General features: G+C 43.7%; 1 protein-coding gene across 4 annotated transcripts in view; it reads right to left on the bottom strand.

Annotated features, from left to right (window-relative positions):
- The window catches only part of ARHGEF6 (Rac/Cdc42 guanine nucleotide exchange factor 6), a 57,008-nt gene that overhangs the window by 2,804 nt on the left and 26,522 nt on the right, over positions 1–27,682 (bottom strand). Inside the window, exons 8-21 of one of the 4 annotated variants that reach the window (XM_030574910.1) lie at positions 26,541–26,636; positions 25,067–25,189; positions 22,865–23,003; positions 18,683–18,742; positions 15,283–15,429; positions 14,355–14,441; positions 13,643–13,721; positions 12,361–12,485; positions 10,887–11,024; positions 6,514–6,534; positions 5,537–5,630; positions 4,194–4,283; positions 2,473–2,572; positions 1,630–1,684 (exon numbers count right to left, since the gene is read on the bottom strand). In XM_030574910.1, coding sequence (XP_030430770.1) covers positions 1,630–1,684; positions 2,473–2,572; positions 4,194–4,283; positions 5,537–5,630; positions 6,514–6,534; positions 10,887–11,024; positions 12,361–12,485; positions 13,643–13,721; positions 14,355–14,441; positions 15,283–15,429; positions 18,683–18,742; positions 22,865–23,003; positions 25,067–25,189; positions 26,541–26,636 — 1,354 coding nt within the window. The remainder of the gene's footprint in view (positions 1–1,629; positions 1,685–2,472; positions 2,573–4,193; positions 4,284–5,536; positions 5,631–6,513; positions 6,535–10,886; positions 11,025–12,360; positions 12,486–13,642; positions 13,722–14,354; positions 14,442–15,282; positions 15,430–18,682; positions 18,743–22,864; positions 23,004–25,066; positions 25,190–26,540; positions 26,637–27,682) is intronic. The other 3 variants (XM_030574911.1, XM_030574914.1, XM_030574912.1) reach the window with 3 other exon arrangements.

Raw genomic sequence — 27,682 nt, 5'->3', positions numbered from 1 at the left:
TGGTTAATGTTAAATGCATGCCTAATGCTTTGCTGAACAGTAATAGACTTAAACATGTGCATAAGTGTTTTGCTGTAGCATGGCCTTAATCGTCACCAAAAAGTGGTGGTGTGGGGAAGCCCCCCCAAACCCAAACACACCCAAAACAGGGACAATTGACAAAATTTAGTGCTGGTTTCCAACGATTCGCAGACCAGGTCACTTGTGGTTTTGAATAAACTAAGAGTCTGATCCTGCTCAGCCAGAGCTGTGCTGCTATACCGGTCCACATCGAAGTAACTGGGACTTCACATGGGCATAAGCATCCACCAGCAGGAATCCCATTCCAGGACCAGGACTTCAAGGCCCTCTGGTAGTGGAGTGAGTCAATAAGATCTAGAACTGGGGTGCAGGGGAGGGGAAGGAGGGATGCTTCCCTCTCCTACCCCAACGGGCATTAATTTTTACATCTGTTTATCAAAATTCTATAAAAGGAACACTATGGACAATAGAGATTAAAGGACAGGACAATTAAAAAGCCAATATACAGCTGACAGAGGCTAAACCTGCTCTGTACTCTTCATATACTGAGACAAAGCATAGAGCCCCACGGATCCTGCAGCCACTTGGCACACAGAACTCAAGTTGATGTCAGGGCTTGGCTACACTAGAGTTGCAGCGCTGGTGAGGGGGTTACAGCGCTGCAACTTAGGATGTGGCCACACTTGCAAAGCACGGCCAGCGCTGCAACTCCCTGGTTGCAGCGCTGGCTGTACACCCGGTCGAGCCTCGGGTGTAGGGATTCCAGCGCTGGTGATCCAGCGCTGGTCAGCAAGTGTGGACGCCCACCAGCGCTTTTATTGACCTCCGGGGTATAAGGAGGTATCCCAGAATTCCTGTCCACAACAAACCGGAAGAAAGGGAGAGCTCGGAGTTCAGCCAAACTGCTTATTTAAAAAACGAACACAGCTCCTGTTTGCTGAGCGAGCTGAGGCAGGCAGGGGAATTACTTTGGAATGTTCACAGCTGTTTGCTTGAAGAGAGAAACAGCACTCTCACACAGCAAGGGGAGAGGGAGAAGTCCATGTTCAGCAGTTGCTGATCTGGTCTGACGGGTATTTAGCAGTACATAATTTGCATTTAGTGAATGAGAGAGGAGTGGGGGAAGGGAGTTAGAACTTTTAAAATGATTGAAGGTAGGCACAGTCCTTAGAACTTGCAAGGCAGGGAGCTGAGAACAGTGTCAACTCCAAAAATCCATTCTCTCTGTCTCCTCCACGCTCCCTGTCACATTCCACCCCACCCCCCTCTTTTGAAAAGCACGTTGCAGCCACTTGAATGCTGGGATAGCTGTCCACAATGCACCACTCCCAACAGCGCTGCAAGTGCTGCAAATGTGGCCACACTGCAGCGCTGGCCCTACACAGCTGTACGAACACAGCTGTAACTACCAGCGCTGCAAAACTGTAAGTGTAGCCATACCCTCAGTGTTAAGTATGCCTGTCAGGCAGCTGCAGGATCAGACCCATCATTTTGAAGGCAGCTGAGTTCTCAAACAAAGATCAGCTAATTGATAGAATGTGGGTAGAGCAAGGCCACCTGTTTAATCACTGCTCTTACTGACAGCACATGCAGAAATACTCTAGTTACCTGCTTTAATTCTTTGACCTGATCTTTCAGTGCATAAACCGTGTCTACCAGACTTCTAGAAAATAAGCAGAAAATTAAGATAAGAGAGCTGAGGTGCAATAAATCTACATCAGAATGATATCTGCATACAAATAGTTGGGGGAGGTGCTGGTAGTTTGTATTTTATCTTAGGCTGCTTATTCCAGCAAGGCTATTAACATTTCCTGAGCTAAGTATGTGCCAGCACTTCAGTGCTGAGGGTCCATCCAGGAGACCTAGTTCTGGAGTCTTAGCAGAGGAGTATTTAAACCTCACAGCCATCAAAATGTAACTCTCTTTTCAAATTTTAGAAAATATTGTTTATCTAGGTCTCAACAACAAAACATACAAGGCATTTACATCGAACGGTATGCATGGAAGATGGATGGATGGATGAATCTGTCGGGGCTTGGCAGGAGCAGTAATGATTTTACAAATAAATAACCTGTAAAAAGGATTTACCTTAGCTGTCACAGTGAAAAATCCAGGTGCAGACCCTGAGCTGGTGTACACTGGCATAGCCTCCAATGAAATGGTGCTGATTTACACCAGCTGAGGATCTGGCCTCCAATTTTAAAAAGAAAAGGAGCTAAATACAAATTGGAATCAATCTTATATTCCTTGCCACCTGAAACTCACAGTGAATGTCAAGGGCCATAGTTTGTAAGGATGCACCGGGCATGTTCTGACCTGAGTACCTATATCCTTCCAATGACATCTACACAGAGAAGACATGGCCTTGGTTTTTAAGGTATCACCCAAAATCCACTGCAATTTATCATAAAGTTTAAAGCATAAACACGCAAACAGGGAAACCTCACGCACTTTTCCTCCGTGACAGTCTGACCATTGCTTCTTGTTTCCTCTATGATGATTTTCTCTTCCTCAGGCAGTAGGACCTGAGGTAGGGAGTCTTTACGAGAGCCTATAAACAAGAGTTGCCAAACAAAAAGAAAAACTGAAACCTGCCACAACAGCTGACACCATTTAGAAATCACAAGCCTAATTGTGAACTAGCTCACCCTAGTCTATATTAGGAACACCTCCAGTGAAGCCAATGAGGATAGATCATTGTGAAACTGCTGAAGGCAGAACTGGGTCCATTCATTATTTAGTTTTTATATGACAGTAGCACCCAGAAGCTCCAGGCAGGATGGGATCCCTGTTGTCTACACATGTCCCCTGCTTAGGGTACGTCTATACTACCCCCTGGATTGGCGAGTAGTGTTCGATGTATCGAGGATCAATCTCGTCTGGACGCGATATATCGATCCACTAATCAACGCCCGTACTCCACCACGGCAGGAGGAGTAAGCAGAGTCGACAGGGGAGCCGCAGCAGTCGACTCGCCACTGTGAGGATGGCCAGGTAAGTTGAACTAAGATGCTTTGACTTCAGCTATGCGAATAGCATAGCTGAAGTTGCGTATCTTAGTTCGAACCCCCCCAGTAGTGTAGCCCAGGCCGTAGAGGGTTTCTTCAAAGGCCACGTACAACATTCCTCTTTTGAGCTAACTTGCCATTTACACCTTGATAATCCACTAGTTTCTGCACAAACAACATACATCCAGGAGTAAAACTTTCAACAGCACGTGCAGAGGCAGACAGGCCAAGTCCGCTAACAATGAGAGCAGAAGTGACTCCACTAGGTCCCCACGATGCCTACACTGCAATACGTTAAATACCCACATGGAGTCAGCACCCAATTAGCTGTGGCCATTCTCAATCCAAGCAGCAGGAATACTGAAAGAAGGTACATTATGGGCAATGGCCTAATTCAGCAAAGCACTAAATCACATGCTTAAATACAAGCATGTGTTTAAATCCTGTTGACTTCAATGGGACAGCAAGTGCTTAAGTGCTTTGCTGAAGAAGGATGGACTTAAGCATGTGCTTAAGTTAACTGAGGCTAAAGCAGTAAATGGCAAGTTGTTGGAGGCACTGCCTGAATCTAAAATTATTTGATTGCTTATAAATTAAAGTATTTGTTTAGGGTAGGAACCATTAGAAGATACATTTTTCATGGGTCCCAATTTAAAAATGTTTCCTCATCTGATAGTTCACCAATTGACTCTGATCTCTCACCAGCACTGATAAATAGCTGTAGTTCCAGAGTTTCACAAAATGTTAGATACTCGGGTTCTCATGAAGCAGCTTGTTCTTAAACATGCGGCTGATCAAGAGATAATATTCAAGCTTCCTTTCAAAAGCTATCTACCAACCTGAGATTAGCATCAGTTTCTCTTACTCACAGCCACAGGCACAAACTAGGTTTGTTTAATTCCTACCAAGTGCTAGTGAAGTAGCTGTGTACTACAACCCAGAGCGTCTGCCATCTTACCTCCTACTTTCTCATCCTCTGTGATAGAAGAAAAAACAATAGCAAATAAACCACTAGATGTATGAAATGTACTTATCTTGATGATTCAGACACCATGGTTTCTTTGCACAAGCTTGATTGCCATATGTTGCAACACTGTTTTTTTCCTAAGAGGTGATGATCATTTCAGATACCTTGTGAATTATGTAATAGGTTTGTGTGTCTACCTGAACTGAGAGTTTGCTGAAAACCTGCACCAGTGCAATAGGCCTCAATAACTTTCAGAATCTGGGCATCCTCTTCTAGTGCAGCAGTACCTGCAAAACATTACAAATATTGGCTAAAAGCAATATATTTTGGCTTCTTTTTTCTCTTTCAAAACCCTTGCAACAAACTCACTTACGAGGAGAGACAGCCGTGCTTGTATGACAAATAGTATTGTCTCTGGGAGTAAGGCAGAGGTGATAGGGACGGAGAGCTTTGTATGTCACAGGAAGGCCAGTTAAGTGGAGTGGTGCCTACCTCTGGCTGAGGTCTGACTAAAGGAATGATGGGGATACTGGATAGCAAGTGCTGTGAAGGGTGAGGTAGCTACTACCCATGGTATGCAGGACTTGCAGGGGAAATAAGTGCACTTGTTAAGAAGCTGCAGGCTTAAAACCCCACTGCCAGGATCCTCGAGAGAGGTACGACTAAGAACCAGGACGTCCTGATTTCTAATCCTGCCTCTGTCACTGTCTCACTCTGTGACCTTGGGGAAGTCACTCATCTCTTTTAGGGTTTTGTACTGCCACTCTTCATCACAGTATCTGATCCCCTTCCACGTAAAAATCAAAAGTTATGTCCTAAGTAGACTTCATGGAATCTCCAACAGATCTCCCTTAGCATGATAAAAACGTTTTTGGGGGGCGGGGGGAGGAGAGGGAGAGAAGGAGAGTTAGATTTTATCAATTTTTTTTGTTGGCAGGGGTTTAGCAGTACAAGAAGAAGCCTGTATTGGGAATACTACTCTTATGTTGGAAAGCTTTTTTGAAGAGAGAGGTTTTGCAGAGTTCCTTAAAGATGGGCAGACGCTGAACTGGCCTGATCTCCTCTGAAAGTTAGTTTCATAGCCAGATCCCCTTGACAAAGAATGTTTTGTCCCCAGCTTTCACTGGCTTCCTTCTTGGGCTTTGTGATCTGCATTGTCCAAGAAGAGCACAGCTATTGTGACTTAACCGCTTTGAAGATTATCATCTTGGTCCCTGTTTCCCTGTCTGTATGGTGAGGACAATAACTTCCCTACCTTTCTCATCGTGATTTTGTGATGCTTAAATCAATGGTAAAAGGGATATAAATGCTAAGCATTCCCACAAGAGTCTTACAAAACTAAGATAGATGGCAGCTGTGCATGACATAGTGGGAAGCTTATGAGGTATGACGAAGGCTTTCAAAAAATCTCAGAAACAAAGTACCTTTAGTTATTTATGTGCAACACAGGATGCATTGAACAAATGGCTCCGTCTTCATTTAAAATCTCATGTAAATTACTTTGCAAACAGAACTCCCCTACAGAAAAGAAAACACTTACTTTTTCTAATAACAAACTCCTCATCAGATGCTTTTCTTTCCGTTTTCCTTTTAGGAAGAAACTTCTTCATTGTCTTTGGACTCTTGCTGGAATCCTATAGAGAAACAGACTTTCCTTCTAAATAAGAGTCAAAGGTAGCTAAAATAGCAGGGCAATTCAGACTGAATGTGATTCATTGCATTATGCACTAAACTCCTTTGCACGCAATTATAAAGTTAAGGAACTTCACAGCACTTAGCGCTATTCCCTGCACGAGGTCTGTGTGCACAAGTCCCAGTAAAAGCAATGGGAACTGTGCATGTATCTCAAGGAAATGACTGAGGAATAAAACACAATCAGATGAAATATAAGTATTTGGTAAGTGACTCACATAAATTCACTAGAAATATCAGTATGATCAACTTTTCTGTGGTCAGTTATAAAATTCCCTATGGAACTGTATACATGTTAATTCCTATATTACATTTTTGTTTATAATATAGAACATATCATAAATGATACAGTGTTTATATATATACACACTATATCTGTGTGTGTATAATTATAAACACCTTCCCATACACATATGTATGAAATATAGGCATATACACACAGAGTTAGTGTCTGATAAGATTGTAAAGATAAGAAACAAGTTTTTAGTTCTTTTGTTGAGCCACAATCATTCTGATTGATTTTGAAAGCATTTGTATATGACAGGTTATGTGTAATATAAATATCAAGGCTAAAAGATCTAGTAACTATACAAATAACAGGGGTGTCATGTTTTTCATGCAATTCAGCCTTTGTGTCACAGTCCTAAATATTTTTGGTGAACCTGTTCAAAATGTATATACCAATCAGAATTGAGTCATACTGTAAATTATTAAAAGCAGGCACAATTAGGAAAAAGCAAACAGGAGAAGAAGGATCTGCTTAATAAAGGTCACAGCACAAGCATTCTATGTTACAATAAGCCAAAGAGATGTATCTACCCTTACCTTTAAGATATAAGACATCCTCTAAAATGAATATGTAAAGAAAGAGAAGATGAGAGTGAGTGGTCGATGATTTTACTGACCAAGTTCATTTAATCAATAATTCTAAAACAACATTTAAATGTTAGTGTTGCAATTAATGTGTTACAGGGATTGTCACACCCTCAGTATCAATATGCAAAAGAACCAAAAAGAGCATGGTTTCATGCAAAATTATGAATGTTGAAAAATAAATGAAATATGAAATACATGGCAAGCAGGCATTCATACACTCCTAATACAGCAAAAATAGTGATCATGCTTCAATGAGTAGTAGTAGGATGTCAGTAAATACTGCTTATTTATAACCATACATCTTAGAAATGCAATAAATCACAAGAAATCCAACCTCAATATGCAAGCTAAGGCACCGACTCTGCAGCTGCTCTGCATCCACAACTCCCACCCACCCAGACTCGTGGAGAAGCTGTAGGGTCACGGTCAGGCTCAGGGGTGTTGCTCTAGGCTTAGATTTGTTTCAAGAACAGTAACCCTTTCTTCAAGTCAATGGGGCTGAGGGAACATTTGGTGTTAGGGTGGCAATGTCCCCTGGCGTGCGGTGAACTGTGTTTTCTAAAGTAGAATGGGACCCTATCCTAGCGGAATTATTTTTTTTTCCTGATCAATGTCCTCCTAAATGAGAGACTGCTACAGTGCAAGGCATTGAAATACACCAGAACTCTCCTCCTACTTCACTAGAAATAGAGTTTCCCCTATAACCATCGTCAATATGGCCCAAATCCTCAGCAGGCACACAGGGCTCCCAACACGGTGGAACCACTGTGGATCTGTTGCAGAAGAGGGCAGAAAGATGCCAGGAGATTTTGCAGGGAGGTGTCCACACACGCTGCATCCAATAGGGTCCCGCACCATGGGTTTCTGTGGTATCCATTTGCTCTGAGGACAGTGTGGTGTGGACTGGGGTTGATTGAACCTCTATTTTTCCCTTCCCTAGTGTGGGCTGCAAAGGCCACAGAAACTATTCTAGTCCTTAGGATGGATTAGCAAAGTAGCTCCCTGGCCTGATAACCTGCTGTCATGTGTTCCCCAGCAGTTAGATAAGTTTCATAGCTGAAGTACTGAGGGCCAGATTTGCTCCTACAAGCAGCTCTTACTACAAATGGTTTTGTGGGGTCTCTGGGAAAGACCCACAGAATCTATATGATATGGGTTTTGAGGCAAGATTCCTCCTCCAGGTGCACTCATGCACGTGATGCCCTCTGACCCAACAGAAGTTGCTGTTTGCACAGAAATGTGCTGCTGTAAGAAGAAACCTTACAAGTCATGCAAACCAGGTAATTTTTCAAGCTAGGAAATGTGTGTCACACCCCATTACCCCAAATCCGGACATGAAAATTTACCAGTGGGCACCTGCTCTGTAATTTCAAATTATGACTAGAAACAGAACAGGAAAAATGACCCAGTTTACACTGAAATGGCAACACTGATACACAGTGCGTAAGCAGGGTTCTGGGGTTTCCTGAATGCAGCTCGCTATGAGAAAGAGCACAAAAATCTGTGAAATTCCGTCCTACGAACAAGAAACCAATTGAAATTTCAGTGGATGTCTAAAAATCTCCTTTCTTTCCATCAAACTCTGCACTATCCCCCCAAGACAATAATGAATTTCTTTCAATTGAAGCTCTAAATTCTCTTTTCAGAAATGGATTTCTAAAATCACTTTTATATGTCTCATAACAGGAATCTGACCTGGTCTGATTTCTCATCCCCATTACATGGTTGTATCCATGAGGTGCAGCCTAAATTTTAAAAGGTCTCATTCAAAGCCATTACTGTGCGCCACGTAATTGTGGGAGGTGTAAATTAAGAATGCATTGTGTGGAAGCCCTTTGAATCACTTAGTGTGTGAACAGAAATGTTATGCCTTTAAAAACAGAGCTGAGTACTGGCTTCTAGTGCATGAACAAAGCTCCAGCTGGAGTTCATCTGAATTTACACAGTGTAACACCAAGATCAGAATGTTGCCTTATATGTTTAAAATTTACGTTTTTTCCTTCCTGCTCAAAGTGGGTCAATCAATTAGTGCACATTCCAGATGAGTCATGTCGGGTCTGGTTCTACTTGGAACTGGGGTTCTGATTTGCAAAATGCAAACAGCTCTGAAAAGGCTTTTTATCTTTAAGCTACAAAATGATGCCAGGGAGGGTCCACAGACAGATCCTAGCAAGTGAGGTCCACTTCCCAAGACCCCTCTTCACAATTGGCGCTAAAGAGCACCCTGCCAGGAACCTCAGTAGAGTGAGTCTGAGCTGAATGGCTCATTCCTAGATCCAATCCTGCCAAAATGCATGTGACGCATGCTGGTAGGGCAGCGTGAGACACATCAACTACCCATGCTGGGCCTGGTCCATAAACATTCAATAAGTGGCTTTTAATTATCAACCTGACATCTTTCCATGAACACTAGCTTCACTTACACATTTTAAATTAAGGTTTGTGTGGATGGGGGCTGGGAGCTGCCACCAGAACGTTCCCCCTTAGCACCAGTGGCAGGCTAATGATTTTGCTGCCCCTAGGCCCTGAAATAATTGTCACCCCTGGCCCCATACGAACTTATTAAACATCAATATTTTTAATATCAACACCAATATTTTCACTTTTTACTTCGCTACTACTTTCAACTATTTTTTCTGTTTCACTATTGGCACTAACTGATACGACAAAGAATCTATTTTGCACATTTTTGATATAATTTCATTTTCCCTTTCTTTCTTTTGTATAGCTTTTTTTTTTTTTTAACTGAGAACTGCTTAATTTCTTCCTTCCGGTCATATTATTAATGTTTAGTATTCTCGTGAGTACGTTTACTAAATGGTGTTGTGCCGTCACTGGTGGTTTCAATACGTGCTATGCGTGGTAGAATCGCGGCATCACTGATGCCGTGATTACAAAAATGCTGCTATTATAAATTTCCCGCCCCTGTAAATTTGTCGGCCTAGGCAATAATATGCCTCTGCTTAGCACACAGGGCATTGCTGACATCCACTTTGTGCAGGGGTTCATCGCAGCCTGCCCCTATGCTCTGTGGAGAGTTTTTCACTGTACGGTAGGCTTTACGCACCAGGATTTGACCCTAAGTCACATGGTCATTCTCTTATCACACAACGGTTGCTATGGAATCACCAATAATAAATTCTCTTCTTGAGAAATCTTAAACTGTTTTCTAGACATATAGTCTAACGTGCTGTGTTGCAACTACCCAGTAATAACTTCTGAATGAGATTCAAAGGGCTGTGGTGTCAATAGTTATATTGGTCAACCTATACATTTTTTGGCCTATTTTAAAAAAATCCATTTATTATTGCAAAGCAGTGATTCAGCCTTAGATTAAAATGTAGTAAGTGGACAACAGTTTGTCATGCAAGTATGAAACTGCTTAGTCAACATTAGGGACTCAGAGCAAGCAAAGATTAAGGGTCTTAAAACCCAATTTAGTTTTCAAAATAAAATTTCTGAATTTTCTTAATTAAAAAAATCATCTCAATTGACACAGTGATGTCTCAACCCTCCTCCTAAATAATTCACTCCTGCAGCCCGCAGACCCCTGCCCACTAGGTTTCAGAGTACTGAAGGCCCTTATAACAGAAAGGTGGCTGACACAAGGCTAGGATGTGTCTAGGACCGTGAGACAGTAATGGTCACACCTTTACTGTAACCAGGATGATTGGTGATTCAGCTGTTTAGTCATCTACTTCTACCGGGAACATTACACAATTACTCAGTTTATTCTAAGGGAGGGAAGGATGGTCTTGTGGTTAAAACAGGGGACTAAGAATCAGACCTGGGTTCTATTATGGGCTTCCCCACAACTTCCCGCGTGTCACCTAAGCCCTGGAAACTGAGTTTCCCCAGGGGAATAATATTGACAGGGGATCCGTGATCTAGCACCAAAAATACACGGTGGAGAAATATAATCAAAATTAATGGTGGTTTCCTTCCCATAACTTTCTGTGTTAAGCCCAGTCTGGAGGTCCTCAGGTACATAAAACTCTCAGATGGAAGTTTTGTCTAAAGACTGCAGGACTGGAATCAGTGGAAAATATTAACTCTTCAATCCTGCAAATACATATGCACTTAACTTAAAGCACGAAACCAGTTCCATTGATTTGGTGGGACATACATGCTGAAAGTTAAGTATTTGCATAAGTGTTTGCAAGATCAGGGTTTTATTTTGTGGAGACCTTTAATTTAAAACCTATCTTCGTTAAAGGTCATTAACCCTACTCCTTTCTACTATAATCATGCAAAACAACTCTGTGCATAAACGTTAAAGATGTCTATGAAAGGCACAATATGCTGCATGTATCCAAGATTACCTCTTTGTAACCTAAAGCCGCTGATGGTCTGAGTGGAGGAGCAGGTCGGAGACAACTTAAGGTCCAGGGTTTAAGGATTTTGGGCGGTTCCAGTGGTCCACGAAGCTGTCCAGTAGAACTAAAAGTCTGAGAAAATACCTGATGAGATTGTGAAAGCTGTTTGCCTTCGCATAGAATCACAGAATATCAGGGCTGGAAGGGACCTCAGGAGGTCATCTAGTCCAACCCCCTGTTCAAAACAGGACCAACACCAACTAAATCATCCCAGCCAGGGCTTCATCAAGCCTGTCCTTAAAAACCTCTAAGGAAGGAGATTCCACCAGCTCCCTAAGTAACCCATTCCAGTGCTGATGTTAAGTGTCTGTAAAATTTAAGTCTCTTGCCTGAAGTCTCCTCACCATTTTAATTAAATCAGATTAATTACAATATGTGAGAGGAAAAAAAAGGACCTTTCTCCATCTGAACTACTATACGATCATGGCTTACCACAGGGATAGCAAGGGAGATTAGAAAAATGACATGAATAGCCAGCTATAGCGTTAAGTGTGAACTATACAGTCACAGGCCCAGAACCATGACCTCAGTGTGAAAAATCCTGTAGCTCTGTAAACTGGTCTGAAATCAACAAGATGAAATTCAATAATGACAAGTGCAAAGTACTTCACTTAAGAAGGAAAAATCAAATGCAAAACTACAGAATGTGGCGTAACTGTCTAGGTGGTAGTACTGCCGAAAGGGATCTGGGGGTTATAGTGGACCACAAGCTGAATAGGAGTGGCCAATGTGATGCAGCTGCAAAAAAGGCAAATATGATTCTGGGGTGTATTAACAGAAGTGTTGTATGTAAGACACAGGAGGTAATTGTCGCATTCTACTCAGCAATGGTGAGGCTCCAGCTGGAGTACTGGGTCCAATTCTGGGCACCACAGTTCAGGAAAAATGTGGACAAACTGGAAAGAGTTCAGAGGAGAGCAACAAAATGATGAAAGGTTTAGAAAAATATTTAAACTTGAGACAAGAAGGCTGATGGGGGACCTGATAACAGGCTTCCAATATATTCAGGGATGTTCTAAAGAAGATGGTGATAAATTGTTCTCCCTCTCCACTGAAGGTAGGACAAAAAGCAATGGGCTTCATCTGCAGCAAGGGAGGCTTAGGTTAGCTATTAGGAAAACCGTTCTAACTACAAGGCTAGTTCAGCTCTGGAATAGATTTCCAAGGGAGGTTGTGGAAGCTTTAAAAACAAGTTGGACAAACATCTGTCAGGGATGATCTAGGTTTACTTGATCCTGCCACAGCAGAGGGGCCTGGATTGAAAGACTTTTCAAGGTCCCTTCCAGCCCAACATTTCTATGATTCTGTGAAACTGGCTAGATACAAAACCATCTGCTTTTGTCACATTAGGTAAGAAGCCTAGTGACAATACTGAGATGCAATAAATTCAGAAAGGGCTGGAATGGTCCAACATACTTACAGAATGAGCACTCCAGGACTGTGTTTTGGATATTGTCCCTTTGGTTAGCCTTTGCAAATGGTCGAGCCATTCGTGCAAATCCTGGCTGCTGTTACATGACACTGTGATTCGTTCTATCATGTTCCCTGAATTAGAGGATTAAATTACATTCTTTACAAAATGGCATCAATCCACCGAAGAGAGAAATTCAGCCCAATTCATTCTGAGAACAAGCACCTCCTGTGTTTGCAATGCGATATGGCTGCAAAAAAAGCACTGTGTCCCAGAGGAGGAAGGTGCAAGCCCCTCTATATGTGCCTGTTCCAAAGCCCAACTAAGTCAATGGGAGCTTTTTTCCTAGGGTCAGTAGGCTTTGGGAATCAAGCACTCTGGTATGAATGTATCTGGAACAGTGTACTCAATTCAGGGCACCTCATTGCCGGAAAGCTATTGACAAACTGGGGGGAGTTCAGAGAAGATCAGCAGAAATGACCAGGGTACTGGAGGGATAAACTTGTGAAGATTTATTAAAAGATAAGTGTAGCTTCAGTAAGTAGTAACTAACGGGGGCCACGATAACAATCTACAAATATTTACAGGGTTCAAATGCTAATGATGCAGCCAAAGTACTGAGCATGGTACAAGGTTGGTCTAACTAGGAGTCACAGGATGAAATTATGAAAGGGAAAAATTTAGATTGAGTATTAGGAAAAGCTTCCTAGCAGTGAAATGTTTTGGGCTGTAGCATGATCTGTCAAGGGACCCCAAGGCACAAGACATTTATAACTAGAATGGACAAGAAATTAGGAAATATAAATCAGGGAACAATGCTGCATTGGTCAGGGATGGACTGGATGATCCAGATCTTTTTCCATTTCTAGCTCTGATGATATTCTGACTCAATGCGCAGTAGTGGTGGCTTGTGAATAAACTGGTAGTAGATTATGGACGTGGCTCCCAACATTTTCACAAGACAGTACCAACTTAAGCAGACCTTGGCTGTACCCTACACTCTCCTCTTTCCTCAGCATACAAGCTACTGGTAACTCATAATGGAGTTTGAAGCAGCCCAAACCCAGTCATGGCAGATTAAACTGCACACAGATGGATCAAAAGCAGACCCCATTCTTGCTCAACAAGGGAGCTGGACACACAACTCAGATGTCACTGTAGCATAAGAACAAGAAAAGAATAGCATATCATGCCAGTGAAAGTGTAAAGCATATCATGTAGCAGCAGCTTGGAACTACTTATACAATAGATGCTGCTCCCACTGGACAGGAAATGCAAAAAGTGTAGTGACCTGTGATTTCAAAAGCATGCTCAGTCCCTTCTGTTCCTTCTAATTTTGTCAGCGTCATTCCTGTTAATGGCAGTTTTCCCTACAAAAAGAAATGACAATGATTCAGACTCTACATCTATCATTTTTAGCCAATTTGCCTTTCTCAGAAATCACCACCAGAAATAATTGAAGGCTTCAGAAAACCAGAAAAGATTCCCCTTCAGTCTGTGGATCTAGTTTTCCCTGTCCTTAGCAGGCCAAACACCTCAGTCGTGTAGTAAGCCCCAAAAAACTCATTGCCTGGAGCATCAAATTATGTAAAATGGAAATTATCAGCCTATGGTTAAAAAAAGGTCATAATGAAAGCTTTTAACCAGTCATCATTGAGATGGGGGTGGTACACGCCACGATACCCAGTTTGAAGTTTCTATTTGGGTTCAGAATGGTAAAGCCATGTCAGCATTTATTGTGCATGCACCAAAGTAATTGCTCAGAACTCTCTGAGTATAAGAAAGTGAGATATTTTAATTCAAGGGCACTCATGCTTGTGGAAACTGTCTAACGACTCCCCATGCTGTATGTATGGTAAGCTAAAGTTCTCAGTTTCCTGGCGGTGGGGGGTTAGCACCACAACAGAGGAGTTTCAGAAAGCAGAGGAATTTAATCTGATTACAGACATTTGGTTTCCTTCTTTACGCCCAAATACTTGCAACTTCAAATCAAATGTGCCTACCTGATAGATAAACCCAGTCATCCGAGGGCTTGCAGACAACATTAGCAGAACATTGGAAAACAACATGAAATACCTCTCTTCTTTCTCCTAAAGTGAAAAATACGTCCATTTTACAATGCATCACAAAGATTTTCCTCAGAGACATTAGTATAATGGGCCCAATCCAGTTGCAACAGAAATCAAAGGCAATGTTCCCAATGGTGATAACAGGACCAGAACTGAGCCTATTAATTTGAAATTTCCTTACTTTCTTTACTTAATATCCCTTCAGAGACTATAAACATTCATACATGCATCCTCCCAAGCATTAATTTGCCTGGCAGTGAGAAGTACCAATGCTCTACTAGGTAAATACTCAATCAAAACCAATAAGAGCTACTGTAGTAAGAAATTACTCATATATAATACACACCCACGTACACATATATATGTACTAGAATATATAACACATATATTAATATATACACAGAGAGAGAGTGCATTAGAACTACCACGTCTCACTTGTTTATTTAAAACTTAAAGGTCAAAACCTGCCCTGATTCTACTCACAGAACTTCGGGTAACGGCAACAGGAGTAGTGCATATAGATCGATGACAGAACATGTTCGCTTGACAATATGAAACCAGCTTTTTGTTTGAGAGATAAATGCCAGCCAGATAGGGCATGAGCCTGCATGGTGCTGAGCACTCAGGATCTGATCCAGGGACGCATTTAAGCACATACTTAACTTTAAGTACACGAGCAGTCCCACTGACTCCTTAACTTAAAGTTAAGCAGATGCTTAAGTGCTTTGTTGGGCTGGGACCAGAGCGCTTAGCATCTTTCACAAACACGACCATGATAAAGAAAATTTTTAGACTTGAGCATTCTTTTACCATTTTAGCATTGAGAGGGAGAGAAGGACTTTTGCCATGTTAAACACCTTACCTCACTTGCCCCACACTGTACCATGACCTGTGACATATAGATTACATTGCCCATGGTTTTGATATCCTCCCCTTCCCATCCTGGAATGGACTCTGAAAGGATCTGCAATTCAAGTTGTTTCCTCTTCCTCAGCTCCTGGCACTGTGACTGTAAAGGCGATATCACAGACAAAAAAAAGTTTTGTTAAAATGAGAACAGGAAAACTTCAGAATCGTACCTGCTCTGACCCACCAAGAAGAGATTTTCTGGCAATGCTCCTATCAGTCTGATGGCTAACTCCAAATGCAGTCATTAGTGTGACCACTTACAAGGAGAATGTCTTTCTACAGGGCAGATTTTTAAAAGTATTTAGGATTTTCAAAGGCATCTAGATATCTAAAATGCATTGATTTCAATGGGTGTTAGGTGCATAGGTGCTTTTGAAAATCCAACTAGGTGCCTAAATACCTTTAAAAATCTGGCCCTAACATTCTACATTGTATATTACTTATTTAGGGTCACATGAATCTGGCTAAAGATTATGGTTTATTGTAACTTTCCCTTAATAAAAAGTATCAAAAATCTGGCCTTAGAGGAAGACAGAAAAGACCAGGCCACCACCAATTATCTCAGTGAGAAATGAACAGCATCACTCAGTTTTATATAATAGAATTCAAGCAAGCAGAAAATCTTAAATTTGCTTTATTGTACTAAGTTTGTTAAAGTCACAACAGTCTGATGAATTACAAAGTCAGAAGATATTTTAAAAATGAAAATTAGAAAAAGAGAAAATAAAGGGGCACTGAGGTATATGTTCTTTTGTCAAACCAGCCCTGTATCTAAGTGAAAAATGTACCCATTTTCTAAGCCAAGGTGGCCACACAGAATGGGAATTGTGAACTTTCTATTTTTGTAGGTTTTTAATGGGAAAACAGCAATTTTGTCCAAACTGTAAATAAAGTGCAAAACTGCATGAAGCAAATCAGCGAATATTTTCCTATTAAATACTGCATAACAGAAACTGTGAATTTTGCGCATCTTGAGTACGTAGACAGAGGAATAGAATAACTTAAAAGGAATCCATGTAAGTTGATCTAAAACCAAAATATCTCGTTATAGTTCAACAGAATGGGCCAAACGCTCGGCCTGTCTAAATGCATATAGCTCCAATGAGCAAAATGTGTTGCTCTTCTTTCCTGCTGCCTTAGTTGGCACATGGGAACAATTATACAAGATGCAAATGGAAAAGAAAATGAAAAAGCTGTTGAGAAAAATTTACATTTAAAAAACCCTAACAACATCATTATACATTTATTTTTATTAATTGTATCTAGGTTCAGGAGTACTGATTATACATACATGATCTCACTCTCTGAGGGCAAAGGGCCTGGTCCGAAACACTCTGTAGTCAATGGGAAACCTCTCATTGATTTCAATAGGCTTTGGATCAGGCCCTAACTCCTGAAGTCTTCATACAGTATGTACACAGGCAAAATTCCCAATGAAGTCAATGGAGGGCCTGACTGAGCAAGGATTGCAGGATATTGTCCTAAAGCACATGAACTACTCGGTGGGGCTGTGGAAGCATTTCATTATGGAACCTGATATAGGGTGAAGTTCTGATGACTTGGGAGGAAAAATCCTGCAAGGCCAAGCCTTGGCTCAATTTTTACTCAGTCCTCACACTTGCCAAGCTCTGATTTCTTACCCCATTTTAAACTCAGGATTTAAGCCAGTTTTGTACAAATCTTTCAGGGGCTGTGACCCTTTCGCTGTGACTGAAGGAGGAGCCCCTTTTGGCTGTACCCTTAAGGCACTCATTTTTAGAACCAGAGTTTAGTGGTTTCCTTTTGGTTTGCAAAACTTTGTGCCAAAAGTCATGCGGTACAAGTCACATGGTAGGTTTTCTGTGACCCTGATTGGCTGAACCTGCAGTTCAGGAGATGGAAACCCACATAAAACCTACAAAAGTTTTCTGCAATCCCTATAAACTGAAACCACTGTATTATCACCCTACTGCTATGACAGGACTACAAATAGCATTTTTGTTAGCTTTGTGCAACCCATACACTGTGCTTGGAAGCATACACTTGACTGATCCCTGACTCCATGAAAGTCATGCATGCATTTCTGAAGGCAGAATTTAACTCTTTGACCATCTAACCTCAGACATATAGTAAGTACACTACAGTGACAAGTAAGAGCCCAATCCTGAGATGTGCTGAGCTTCAGCAAATTCCACTGAAGCCTACAAGATTTGCAGATGCTGAGCCCCTTGCAGAATTAAGTGTTTATCTTACCTTATGCACCACAGACAGTTTAAAAATAGGACCTAATACATGAATAGCTCAAGTACAAATCTCCTTACATTACTAGCATCTCTAAAGCTTTAAGCCAGTTTGAAGTTAATATAACTGAATTCCTCCCCATTATCTGCTATAATGAATGCAAATTGTCGAGCTTCTAAGCAAATGTAACGTGACACCCTGTTTCCTGTTTTCTATGAAATTTCTCCTCCCTTTCTTCACTGGCATCACTAATCATTGTAAACTTGCATCTTCTCTGGTAAGGAAGGAAGGAAGCTGGACCACATCTGGAGTGGTTATAGTGAAAGATATTCAGTAGCTTAACAGACACAGAACATAACTTCCTTGATAACTGAGGATTAAACCTTCCTGAGTAAAACGGTCAACCATGTGCAAAGTTTTCTTTCTCCTTTCATTTGCCAAAAGGTTCTAAAGTGATTTGGAATGATTAACTGAAATATGTTCACTATTGAATTGCTACTGATCGCTTTACTGTTATTTGTAAAGACACAAAGAGACAGTAGACTAATAACTTCTCTACGTATTGCCATTTCACATGGTGTTATAATGTTTATAATATACAAGGACCTGTTTATTATATGTTTATATTATAATGTTTATAATATACAAGGACCTGATCCCAAGTCCATGGATACCAGTGGAAAGAATCCCAATCAAAATCAATGGGCTCTGGATCAGCCCTGGAATGCATCTCTTTATTAGAAGTGGCAGTTGAGTCATATACTTGCGTTAATCCTTCATAGCTCATTTTAATGAGTAAGGAATTGTGCAATTACATGCAGCAAAAATGACAAAGGTGTAAAGGGGAAAGAGATGAAAAGAAACTCCCCACCCACACGTGGCTTCCTTCTGCGGCACACATTTAAAATATGTTTCTTTATCTAGTTAGGTACTGCACTACAGAGATCACAATGCAATTGTTGGAACATGCTGCCAGATAGCAAAGTCAGGCAAAATTTCAAATAAGGTGTCTCCATAACCCGTCTTTCCATTCTAAAAGACCTTTTCACAAGGAGACAAATGTCAGGCTTGACTCACTCTTTGTGAAACACAGTACAGAGAAGGAGCACTCTATTTTGAGAATCGCCACCTACCATAAGGGACTTGAAAGATGCGAACGCTTTCAAAACATCTTCATGATCCGGATGTGCCTCCTAGTGAAGGAAGAAATCTTGGTTACTTACGAATAGCAACAGCATTTGGAAATGCAGATTTCCCTCATTACTGCCATGGTTTAAAAGCCATGAAAATTCTATATTGCCACATGGACCCGGGCTGCAATCATTCAGCACAGGGAGGATGCAGTATGGCCCAGGGAACTGCACATCCCAGTGGGATGAAGGACCCCCTCAGATTCTATCCTTCACTCTTCTACTGCCTTCGTCATCCTCATGTGATATAAAGCAACTAAGTGAAGTGCTGATGCAAAACTGTTCAACAAAAGAAAAGGGATGAAGGATAAATACCATTTCAGCTCAACCAAATGTTGCTTTTTAAAAAAACTACAGCCCAGTGCCAGATTGTATAGGGCAAAGTTCTGCTCTCTTGTCCACAGAACAGATCTTGACTCTCATATGAAATAGTCCACCACATCACCTCCCATGTATGGAATTCCCATTAATGTCAGTGGAGCTCTGCATATGCACAGAGAACAGAAGGCTAGAGGGGCAGAGATCAGGGCAGGACACTGCCCTTAGTCTCTGCCTCCATCACTGTATGCATATGGCCATTTTGATATTGAACAGACACACACAACTCCCATCAACTTCCACTGGAGTAGTTCACACAGATCTGTGGGCAGAATTTGGCCTATACATTACACAATCTTTATAACCAGACTCCAGAGCCCAATCGCTGGACATAGTAGCTGGCCCAGTCATGGGCAGTTGGGCCAACAGCAGTGCTTAAATTGTAACAAAAGAGGTGCTGGGACTCACACAAATAGGTGCCAGCGGCTCAAATAAAATGTTTTTACTTTCATAACTGATGCAGCAGGCCCAGAGGCTCAGCCCTGGCAAACTCCAGCACAAATTAAGCTCACAACATACTGCCACTCCCATTTCTATCACATTTGCTTAAATCAAGGGTATATACACTCATACAGGCATGAGGTTCATATAAGGTGCAGCATGTATAAACCCACTCACCATGTTCACAATCTAGAAACCAACAAAAATAGGTGACCTGTGTCTGACCAACCTTCCAGCTCTTCTCTCACCTTGGTTAGAGTGTTGACCACAGCCGCTGTGGACATGCAGTCAGAGAAGCATGGGCAGTAGTCAGTGAGTTAGGGGAGTTTCTCTTTTCCTCTCTAGCCTGGGCCCTACACTAGAAACATTAGCCGTTGCTGACATGCACAGCTGGGATGGTGCCGGAAGGAATGTAAGGGCAAAGTGCAGACCAGATCAAGCCCTTTTTAGCCCAGCTATAGAAAACACGGCTGTGCTTTCCCTGGAGCTGATGTAACATGGAGAGACCCCAGTCATCAGCAGGCAGGATTGAACCTGGGACCTCTGAAACGTCGTGCATGAGCCTCTACTGCATGAGCTAAAAGCCACGTGTCGCTTAGCTAAGGCTGTAGCAGACTCGTCAGTCTCTAGCGGGGGACAGGGTGCCACACCGAGCAGGCAAGGGTTACACCTAGAGGATCTCCCAGTCAATCGCAAGCTCCGGCAGCGCAGTGATGCTGCCACTAACTCAGGCTCCCTGCCTGCCCGGGCCCCACGCTGCTCCCGGAAGTGGCCAGCCTGGCTCCACAGCCCCAGGGGTGAAGGAAGGCATCTCCCTCCACGCACTGCTCCTGCCTGCAAGCACTGTCCCCGCAGCAGCCATTGGCTGGGAGCAGGGAGCTGGGGCCAATGGGTGCTGCAGGGGTGATGCTTGCAGAGAGGGGCAGCATGTGGAGCCACGTGCCCTCCCATCCCCAGGGGCACATTGGCCCCTTCCGGGAGTGGTGTGGGGCCAGGGTGGGCAGGGAGCCTGCATTAGCGGCAGCCACACCGAGCCACAGACTGGGAGCCTCCAGAGGTAAGTGCTGTCCAGTGGGAGGCCTCACCTCAACCCCCAGCCCTGAGCCCCCTCCTAGAGCCAGCACCCCATATCCCCTCCTGCACCCCAAACCACAGCCCTGACCCCAAACCAGAGCCAGCACCCTGTACTCCCTCCTGCACCCCAACCCTCGGCCCCAGCCATGACCCCCCTCCCAGAGTCAGCACCCTGTACCCCCTCCTACATCCCAACCCCATGTCCCAGCCCAGAGCCTGCACCCCAACCCCGTGCCCCAGCCTGATGAAAGTGAGTGACGGTAGGGGAGAGTGAGTGACAGAGAGTGGGGGGCATGGAGTGAGTGGGGCAGGGCTTTGGGGAAGGGGCAGGATAGATCCTGGGTTGCCCTTAAATTCAAAAAGTGATCTTGGGCATAAAAAGATGGGAGACCACTGGGTTACACAGATTTAACTGGCCTGGGCAGGAACAGGGTCAGCAACCAGATGGATTATCTGTACTAGGCCTTTCAAAGTTTTTAACACAGCGGCTCACCTGAACCTAGGTTAACAATGGTAAGACATTTTTAGGACACTTCCCTGGTGTGAACAAGCTTCTAGCTGCCCATCCAGAGCTGAGCTGTATTTTGCATAAAAAAGTCTGGATAAAATGTGTCCTCTGGGATCCTATCCCAGTGTGGTAACCAGGCGACCGGATCTCCCCTCTCTCACCCCTCTGCTGCTGTCAGCATTTGATAGATTTTGCTAAGGCCAAATTTCCAAATAAGCCAGTGACATGGGGCTTGTGGGGAACTGCAGAAGCTTTCCAAAAATATAAGTATCTTACTTAGCAAGCCTCAAAACTGAGCCTTCTTTGGGCATTTCTCAGAGCCCTGCCCTGGTGCCAAGACCCTCTGCTGCCTCCTGCGTTCAGCCCACCATGGTGTGGCCCACCATCACTGCCACAGAGCACCACAGCTCCTCGCCAATTCACCTACTGCTGAAAGCACACGGGACAGCAGCAATTCCCCAAGCAGCCACGTGGGAGCTGTCTTGGGCAAACCCTCCGGAAGAGGGGCCTAACGCTGGAGCCTCCCTAGACCCTTCTCCAGAAATCCCCACCCCCCAACGGGTGAACTGCCTCTCCCACCCACCCTCTAGGGGCCTGCTCCCCATCTGGTGCCACCAGGTCTGCTTGTGCCTCAGCAGTTTTCCCGGGGTAGCTCCTCCTGGCCTGCATTAGCCCCGTTTCCACTCTTCCTCTGCCCCACCCTAGTTGCATCCCCTCCTTCCTCATTGCCCTCTCCCCACTGCGTGTGCCTGCTGCCTGCAGGGTTCTCGCTTGCCACTGGGAGGGTCTGTTCATGGATACACCAGGTGCCTGAGCAGAGCAGCTGCCTCAGTGGTATGAGCGCACTTGTGCTAGGAGAAGCTCGGAGCAACAGCAGAGCAGCCTTTGGTTGCTACGCTGGGAGCAGTGGCCTCTTGTGGCCACAGACAAGAATTGCAAACAAAACATCTATTTTGGTCCAGCTCCTCAAGGACACAATATGGGGACCCAGGATAGAGGCCAAAATCTGTCCTGCTCAAAATGAGACTGTTAGCCAATCTGATGCCTTCCCCTCTTCACCTCCTATCTCGTTAGCCTAGGTACCCAGTACTTTCATAGCCCTCACTGCCACGGTGTCCAAGAGCCCCCTGCCCTCCCATATCTCCCTCCTGCTGCTGCAGTGTCCAGAGGGCAGGGCTCAGGGTCACGATGCTCCATGGGGAAGGTGCTGGAGGATGAGCAGCTGAAAGCTTGTAGCTTTGCGGAGGAAGAGCTGATGCGCTAAGTCTCTACATGGGTGACAGCCCAGTGGCTGTGACCCAGTTGGGCCCTGTCCTCACTGCTCAGCCAACCCGTTAGATTAGAGCACTTTGAACCTGATTACCCATCATGATTAGACACAGCTATAAGGCTTGAGAGTAAGAATGGCCCAGCAGTTAGGGTGCTAGTCTCCGATTTGGAAGACCCAAGTTTAGTTCCTTGTTCTGCCACAAATTTCCCGTGTGACCTTGGGCCAGCTTCTAATTCCTCTGTGCCAGAAGATTGGGGATAATGGCACTGTCCTACCTCACGGGGCGTGTGAGGAGAAATATGTTGAAGCATGTGGGGTGCTCAGTTACTACAGTAGAGGCTCCCCTGCCCCCCTAGACAGAAGGACCCCGGGTACAAGCAATTCTCAATGCAGTTTTTTTGGCAGCACAAAACCCCACTTATGATCTGCCTGGCAGACACTATGTTTCATTTACCTCCATGTGCCGCTCCAGTTCTTGGAGAAGGGTGACGTACTTATCCAGTCTCACGAAGGGTTTGCTGAGGCTTGTTGTCAAGATCAAAATCCCTGGGTTGGACGCGCCCTGGTTCTCCATAAACTTCTCCAGTTCATCACTATAAACAGAGACAAGGAAGGTTCACCAGCCTTTAAGGGTCATGTTTTACTAATGCCTTCACTGTCCAAATAATGGTGGCCCAGCTTCTTCTACATTTGCCAGCTGATGCAAACACAGTGGGCCAGAGAGGGCCAGGATGGGGTTCTGGCAGATCAAAGCCACTGCTCCCCAAGGAGACCTTGTGGGAGGGCGGGGGAATCATGCCTCTGGGAAACCCTGGTGCTATGCAGGCGTGTGCATGCTGTGCAACCACCACAGGTAGTTACAGCCACCTCCACACACTAGTGCACTGGCCAGCTCTGCAGGGGTAGGAAACCAAGTTCCTCTGGGGTGACTTGAGTCCCAGGAACACTAGGAAGAAGCAGTACTTGTGCTTCCCCGCACTGCAGCTGGCCCTTGCATGAAGTCCCCAGTGAGAGATGGCTCCTAGCACCCTTCCCCCACCCCCACATACCTGTGCCAGGACCCAGACACAATGCAGGCCCAATGTACAGTTCCAGAGAATACATTTGTAATGATAGCTGCTCATGTTAGATGGCAAGTAGGGACTGCTGTTACAAGCTGCTGTAGCGTAGGCATGCCAAGTACTGTCAGGGCTCTGCCTACCACTAGGCCTCTCTCCTGTGGAATGAGGCCTGGGCACCCTGGATCCACTTGCTGCTGGGTGCCTGAACAACCCACTGGGAGTAGTAAGCAGGATTTCCTTTCTAGAGAACACGCTTTACAGAGATCACTAAGTTACCAGTGACCACTGCTGGAAGACTGTGTCCACAATTCAAGAACAATGTTGCTATATTGGAGAGGGTTCAGAGAAGAGCCAAAGAACGATTAAAGGGTTAGAAAATGCACCTTACAGTGACAGATTCAAAGAGCTCTATTTAGCTGAACAAAGAGAAGTTGAGGAGTGACTTAATTACAGTCTATAAGTACCTCTGTGGGAAACAAAGACGTAAAAATGGGCTCTTCAATCAAGCAGAGAAAGGGCTAACATAACACAGTGGACACAATCCAATCTAACACATTTCAACAGCTGGAAGCTGAAGCTAGAAAAATTCAGACTGAAAATAAAACGTAAATTTTACCCAGTGAGGCTAATTAAACATTGGAAGTTGTTCCAAGGGTCATGGTGGATTCTCCACCACTGGCCATTTTTAAATCATGATTGGATCGTTTTCTGAAAGTTCTGCTCTAGGAATTATTTTGGGGAAGTTCTATGATCTGTGTTTTACAGATCACAATGGTCTGTTTTGGCCTAGGCACCTACTAATCATGCACAACATGCTCAGCTTTGGCTCACAACACTTTGGAGAGCACATTTTGTGTGTATCAGCATTTTCACCAACACAGACCAGTTAAATGCGCATTTGAAACATTCTCTGGCTAATGAACTGAATGAAGCAGTCACTCACAATAGCCAGGACTGTAATTAGGCTAAATTACAGTCAGATGTGTTAAAAGAGAAACATTTGAAAGGCCTTGGGCTGAGGTCACAGCTTTCACAGCTGTGTGCAGGAGAGCTAAGCAGCACTGGGGGGAACGCAGCCGTAGCCTGCCAGCTCAGAGGACTCTCTTAGTTCTCAGTTTACAGTATAAAGCTACGGCACATGTAGGTGTCTGCCCAGGAGTCACACCTTGAATGAGAATGTCGCCATGATTAGTGAAATAATGTACAGAACTGCATGGCCTCTTTGTGGTTTGCTGAGCAAACCTCTGTTTCAAGCCTCTTCAGGCTGTATTTCGGGCCTGATCCTGAGAGGTGGGGAGCACTCTCAGGTAAGTGAATGCAAGTTGAAGGTGTCTGAATCTCACAGGATCAGACCCCTGATATTAGCGTGTCAGTGTCATGTGGGATGCTTGTGTGTCCTTGCAGTGGAGGCAGGTGGGCACAGGTTGATCTGCATGGTGGCAGGTTCCTCTGAACACACACAGGGTCTTTGGAAAGGCTCCGTGCAAACATGTTGCCTTTGGATCCTGTTGTCGAGATCCCAGGCAAAGGCCCTGGCTGGACTTGGCATTGTTAAAAACGGATGGTTTGCCCTTTTGACACAAGTCGTTCCTGACCTGTGTTGGGTTAGCACGTTAACAGCGGAAGGGTGGTTAGCGCAATACGTGAGGTACAGAGATCGGAACTGTGGCATCAGGTTCATAAAACAGCCTCCCACTCTCTGCTGGTTCTCGGGAAGCCTGCAAATATAAGCAGCAACATCTTCAGAGCATGTCATTGAAACAGGAGTTAATGAGCCAGGTCCTCAGACATGACAAAGCATCAGTGAAATGGACACACTGTATTTCATAACCAGCTGTCAGTGCTAGCTGTGGTAGAAATTCAGCTATGTAGAGCAGTGGTTCTCAACCAGGGGTACATGTATCCGTGGGAGTACGCAGAGATCTTCCAGGGCGTACCTCAACTCATCAAGATATTTGCCTAGTTATAAAACAGGCTACATAAAAAGCACTAGCAAAGTCACTACAAATTAAAATTTCATACAGACAATGGCTTATTTATACTGCTCTACCTACTATACACTGAAACATAAGCACAATATTTGTATTCCGATTGATTTATTTTATAATTATATGGTAAAAATGAGAAAGTCAGCAATTTTTCAGTAACAGTGTGGCTGTGACACTTTCGTATTTTTATGTCTGATTTTGTAAGCAAGTAGTTTTTTAAGTGAGGTGAACGTGGGGGTCGCAAGGCAAATCAGACTCCTGAAAGGGGTACCGTCGTCTGGAATGGTTCAGAGTCATTCATGTAGCCCACAATAAGACAGAATTCAGAATTCTAGCTGGGGTGCTGGTCAAACACTCCATAGCTGAGGACACACATGGAAGTGCCTCTCAGGTCTCTGCTGTGGCAGCTTAATGAAGTGTGAGTGTTCTCTCTGACATCTCTGGCCTGTTGCTTTGGGCCAAAGGAGCCCCTGTCCTGCATGGCTCCTTCCCTCAGAAGCTCTGTGCAGTACTTGAATAGGAGATGAGAAAGAAAGCCCAGAGTCTGAAATGATTCTGCTATTTTGACAAGCTTCCCTCCACCCCGTCCCATTAGTCAGCTTTCTTTTTCTCTTTTCAGCTATCCCCAGTAAGAGGGATGAGACAGAACTACCCACTTCTCCCAGTTCTAGCCCAGGCTCTGCCCTGGTCACATTGACAGCTGGGGATGGTACATTCGCTTGGGATGAAAGGAAAAGATTTAGGTTGATACTGTACAAAAAGGCTTATGAGAGTTAGACACCTAGTCTCCCCTGACTTCCAGTGGGACTTGGTATCGGTCTCCTAAAGGCAAATGCCAGTCTTAACTTTCTGTTTATAAGCAGAGCAGTTCAGAAGACACCTCAGAGGTACACGTCACTATTTCTATTACCTTGTCTTACCCTCTAAGCACTGATGACAGCCTTCTCTAGCTCCTCTTTCTTCTATATTAAAACAAATGTACAGACAGTAGCTAGGAGCAAGCTTAATAAATAGGCCTTTGTATTATTTTTAACCACAGGTTAGTAACTCATCACCCTTAATTGCAATGGCAGGTGCTTACTTTGCACATTCTTCCAAGGCTTGATTCAGTGTTAGCTGAAATGAACATATTTCTTCAACATTTCCCAGTAAAGATGCAATATCCACCACACTTAGCCTGAAAGAATTAAAATACTGAATAGTACTTGATAGGTACTTTGCAATGATTCAAAACAATTCTCTTATTAAAAAAAAAAAAAATCTGAGAACGTAGCCATATAACCTGTGCAAAATATGGGAGATTTAAAGTATTTGTTCCAACAGAAACACAAATTAATGTAATGAAATACAAAACCAAAATTCATGATACACAAATAATACCTTATAGAAGATGTTTGCTATCAAGGATTAACTGAATTGTATTTTAATCCTGTAATTGTCTCACATTGTTTAATTGTTCTCATCGATATAGACAGGATTTCTTCTGGAGGCAGAGGAGGATGTAGACACAGAGATACGGGCAGAATAGTATTCACAGGCAGGCCAACCCTGACTCATGTTGCAAGATCGGAGCGTTAGATTGTAATCTCTTCCATGAACGGACTTTGTACAGCATCTAGCACTTAGGAGCTATTGCACACGAATTACAATGACAATCTCTGTGCTCCCTGCACTTCCTACTAGCCTTCCCATCATCATCTCAGCACCCTCAGTCATTTCAGCCTTTCTTCCCTTTGTGCTCTCTACAGTTTTGTGATAAATCAGACTTCTAGATACGATTGTTACAGCAATATGAGAAAGTCACATCACCTAGTGTTGTGCCCCTGGATCCCAGGATAAGAACTGTGACTAAGAAGGCCAACATGCATCCTGTGGAGAAGAAAGGCTGGGGTCTTGAGACTTTTCCATTGCTGAATTTATCCACACAAATATTTCCAAAGGTTTGACGAATCTGGACACCATGTGACTTAAAAAACAGAAACTTTGTTCCCATAGAAAATATGAAGGGCTTGAGATTCTGCCCTCAGATCTCTCCAAACTGGAAAAAGGCTGTGTTTGACTTCTCTCTGCACTTATAACGTACTGGAGTTCTACTTTCTCCTCACAGTATGCAGTACCAAAATCCAGAGATACCGCTACTCCACGGTTACAACTGCACAACTTCTTAAGAGGGGGTGGCTGGCTCTACTAGATGGAATTATCCAAGCATGCATGTTGTGCCTA

This window comes from Gopherus evgoodei, chromosome 9, assembly GCF_007399415.2.
Source record: "Gopherus evgoodei ecotype Sinaloan lineage chromosome 9, rGopEvg1_v1.p, whole genome shotgun sequence".
Classification (NCBI taxonomy): domain Eukaryota; kingdom Metazoa; phylum Chordata; order Testudines; family Testudinidae; genus Gopherus; species Gopherus evgoodei.
This window is presented reverse-complemented; position numbering and strand designations above follow the sequence as displayed.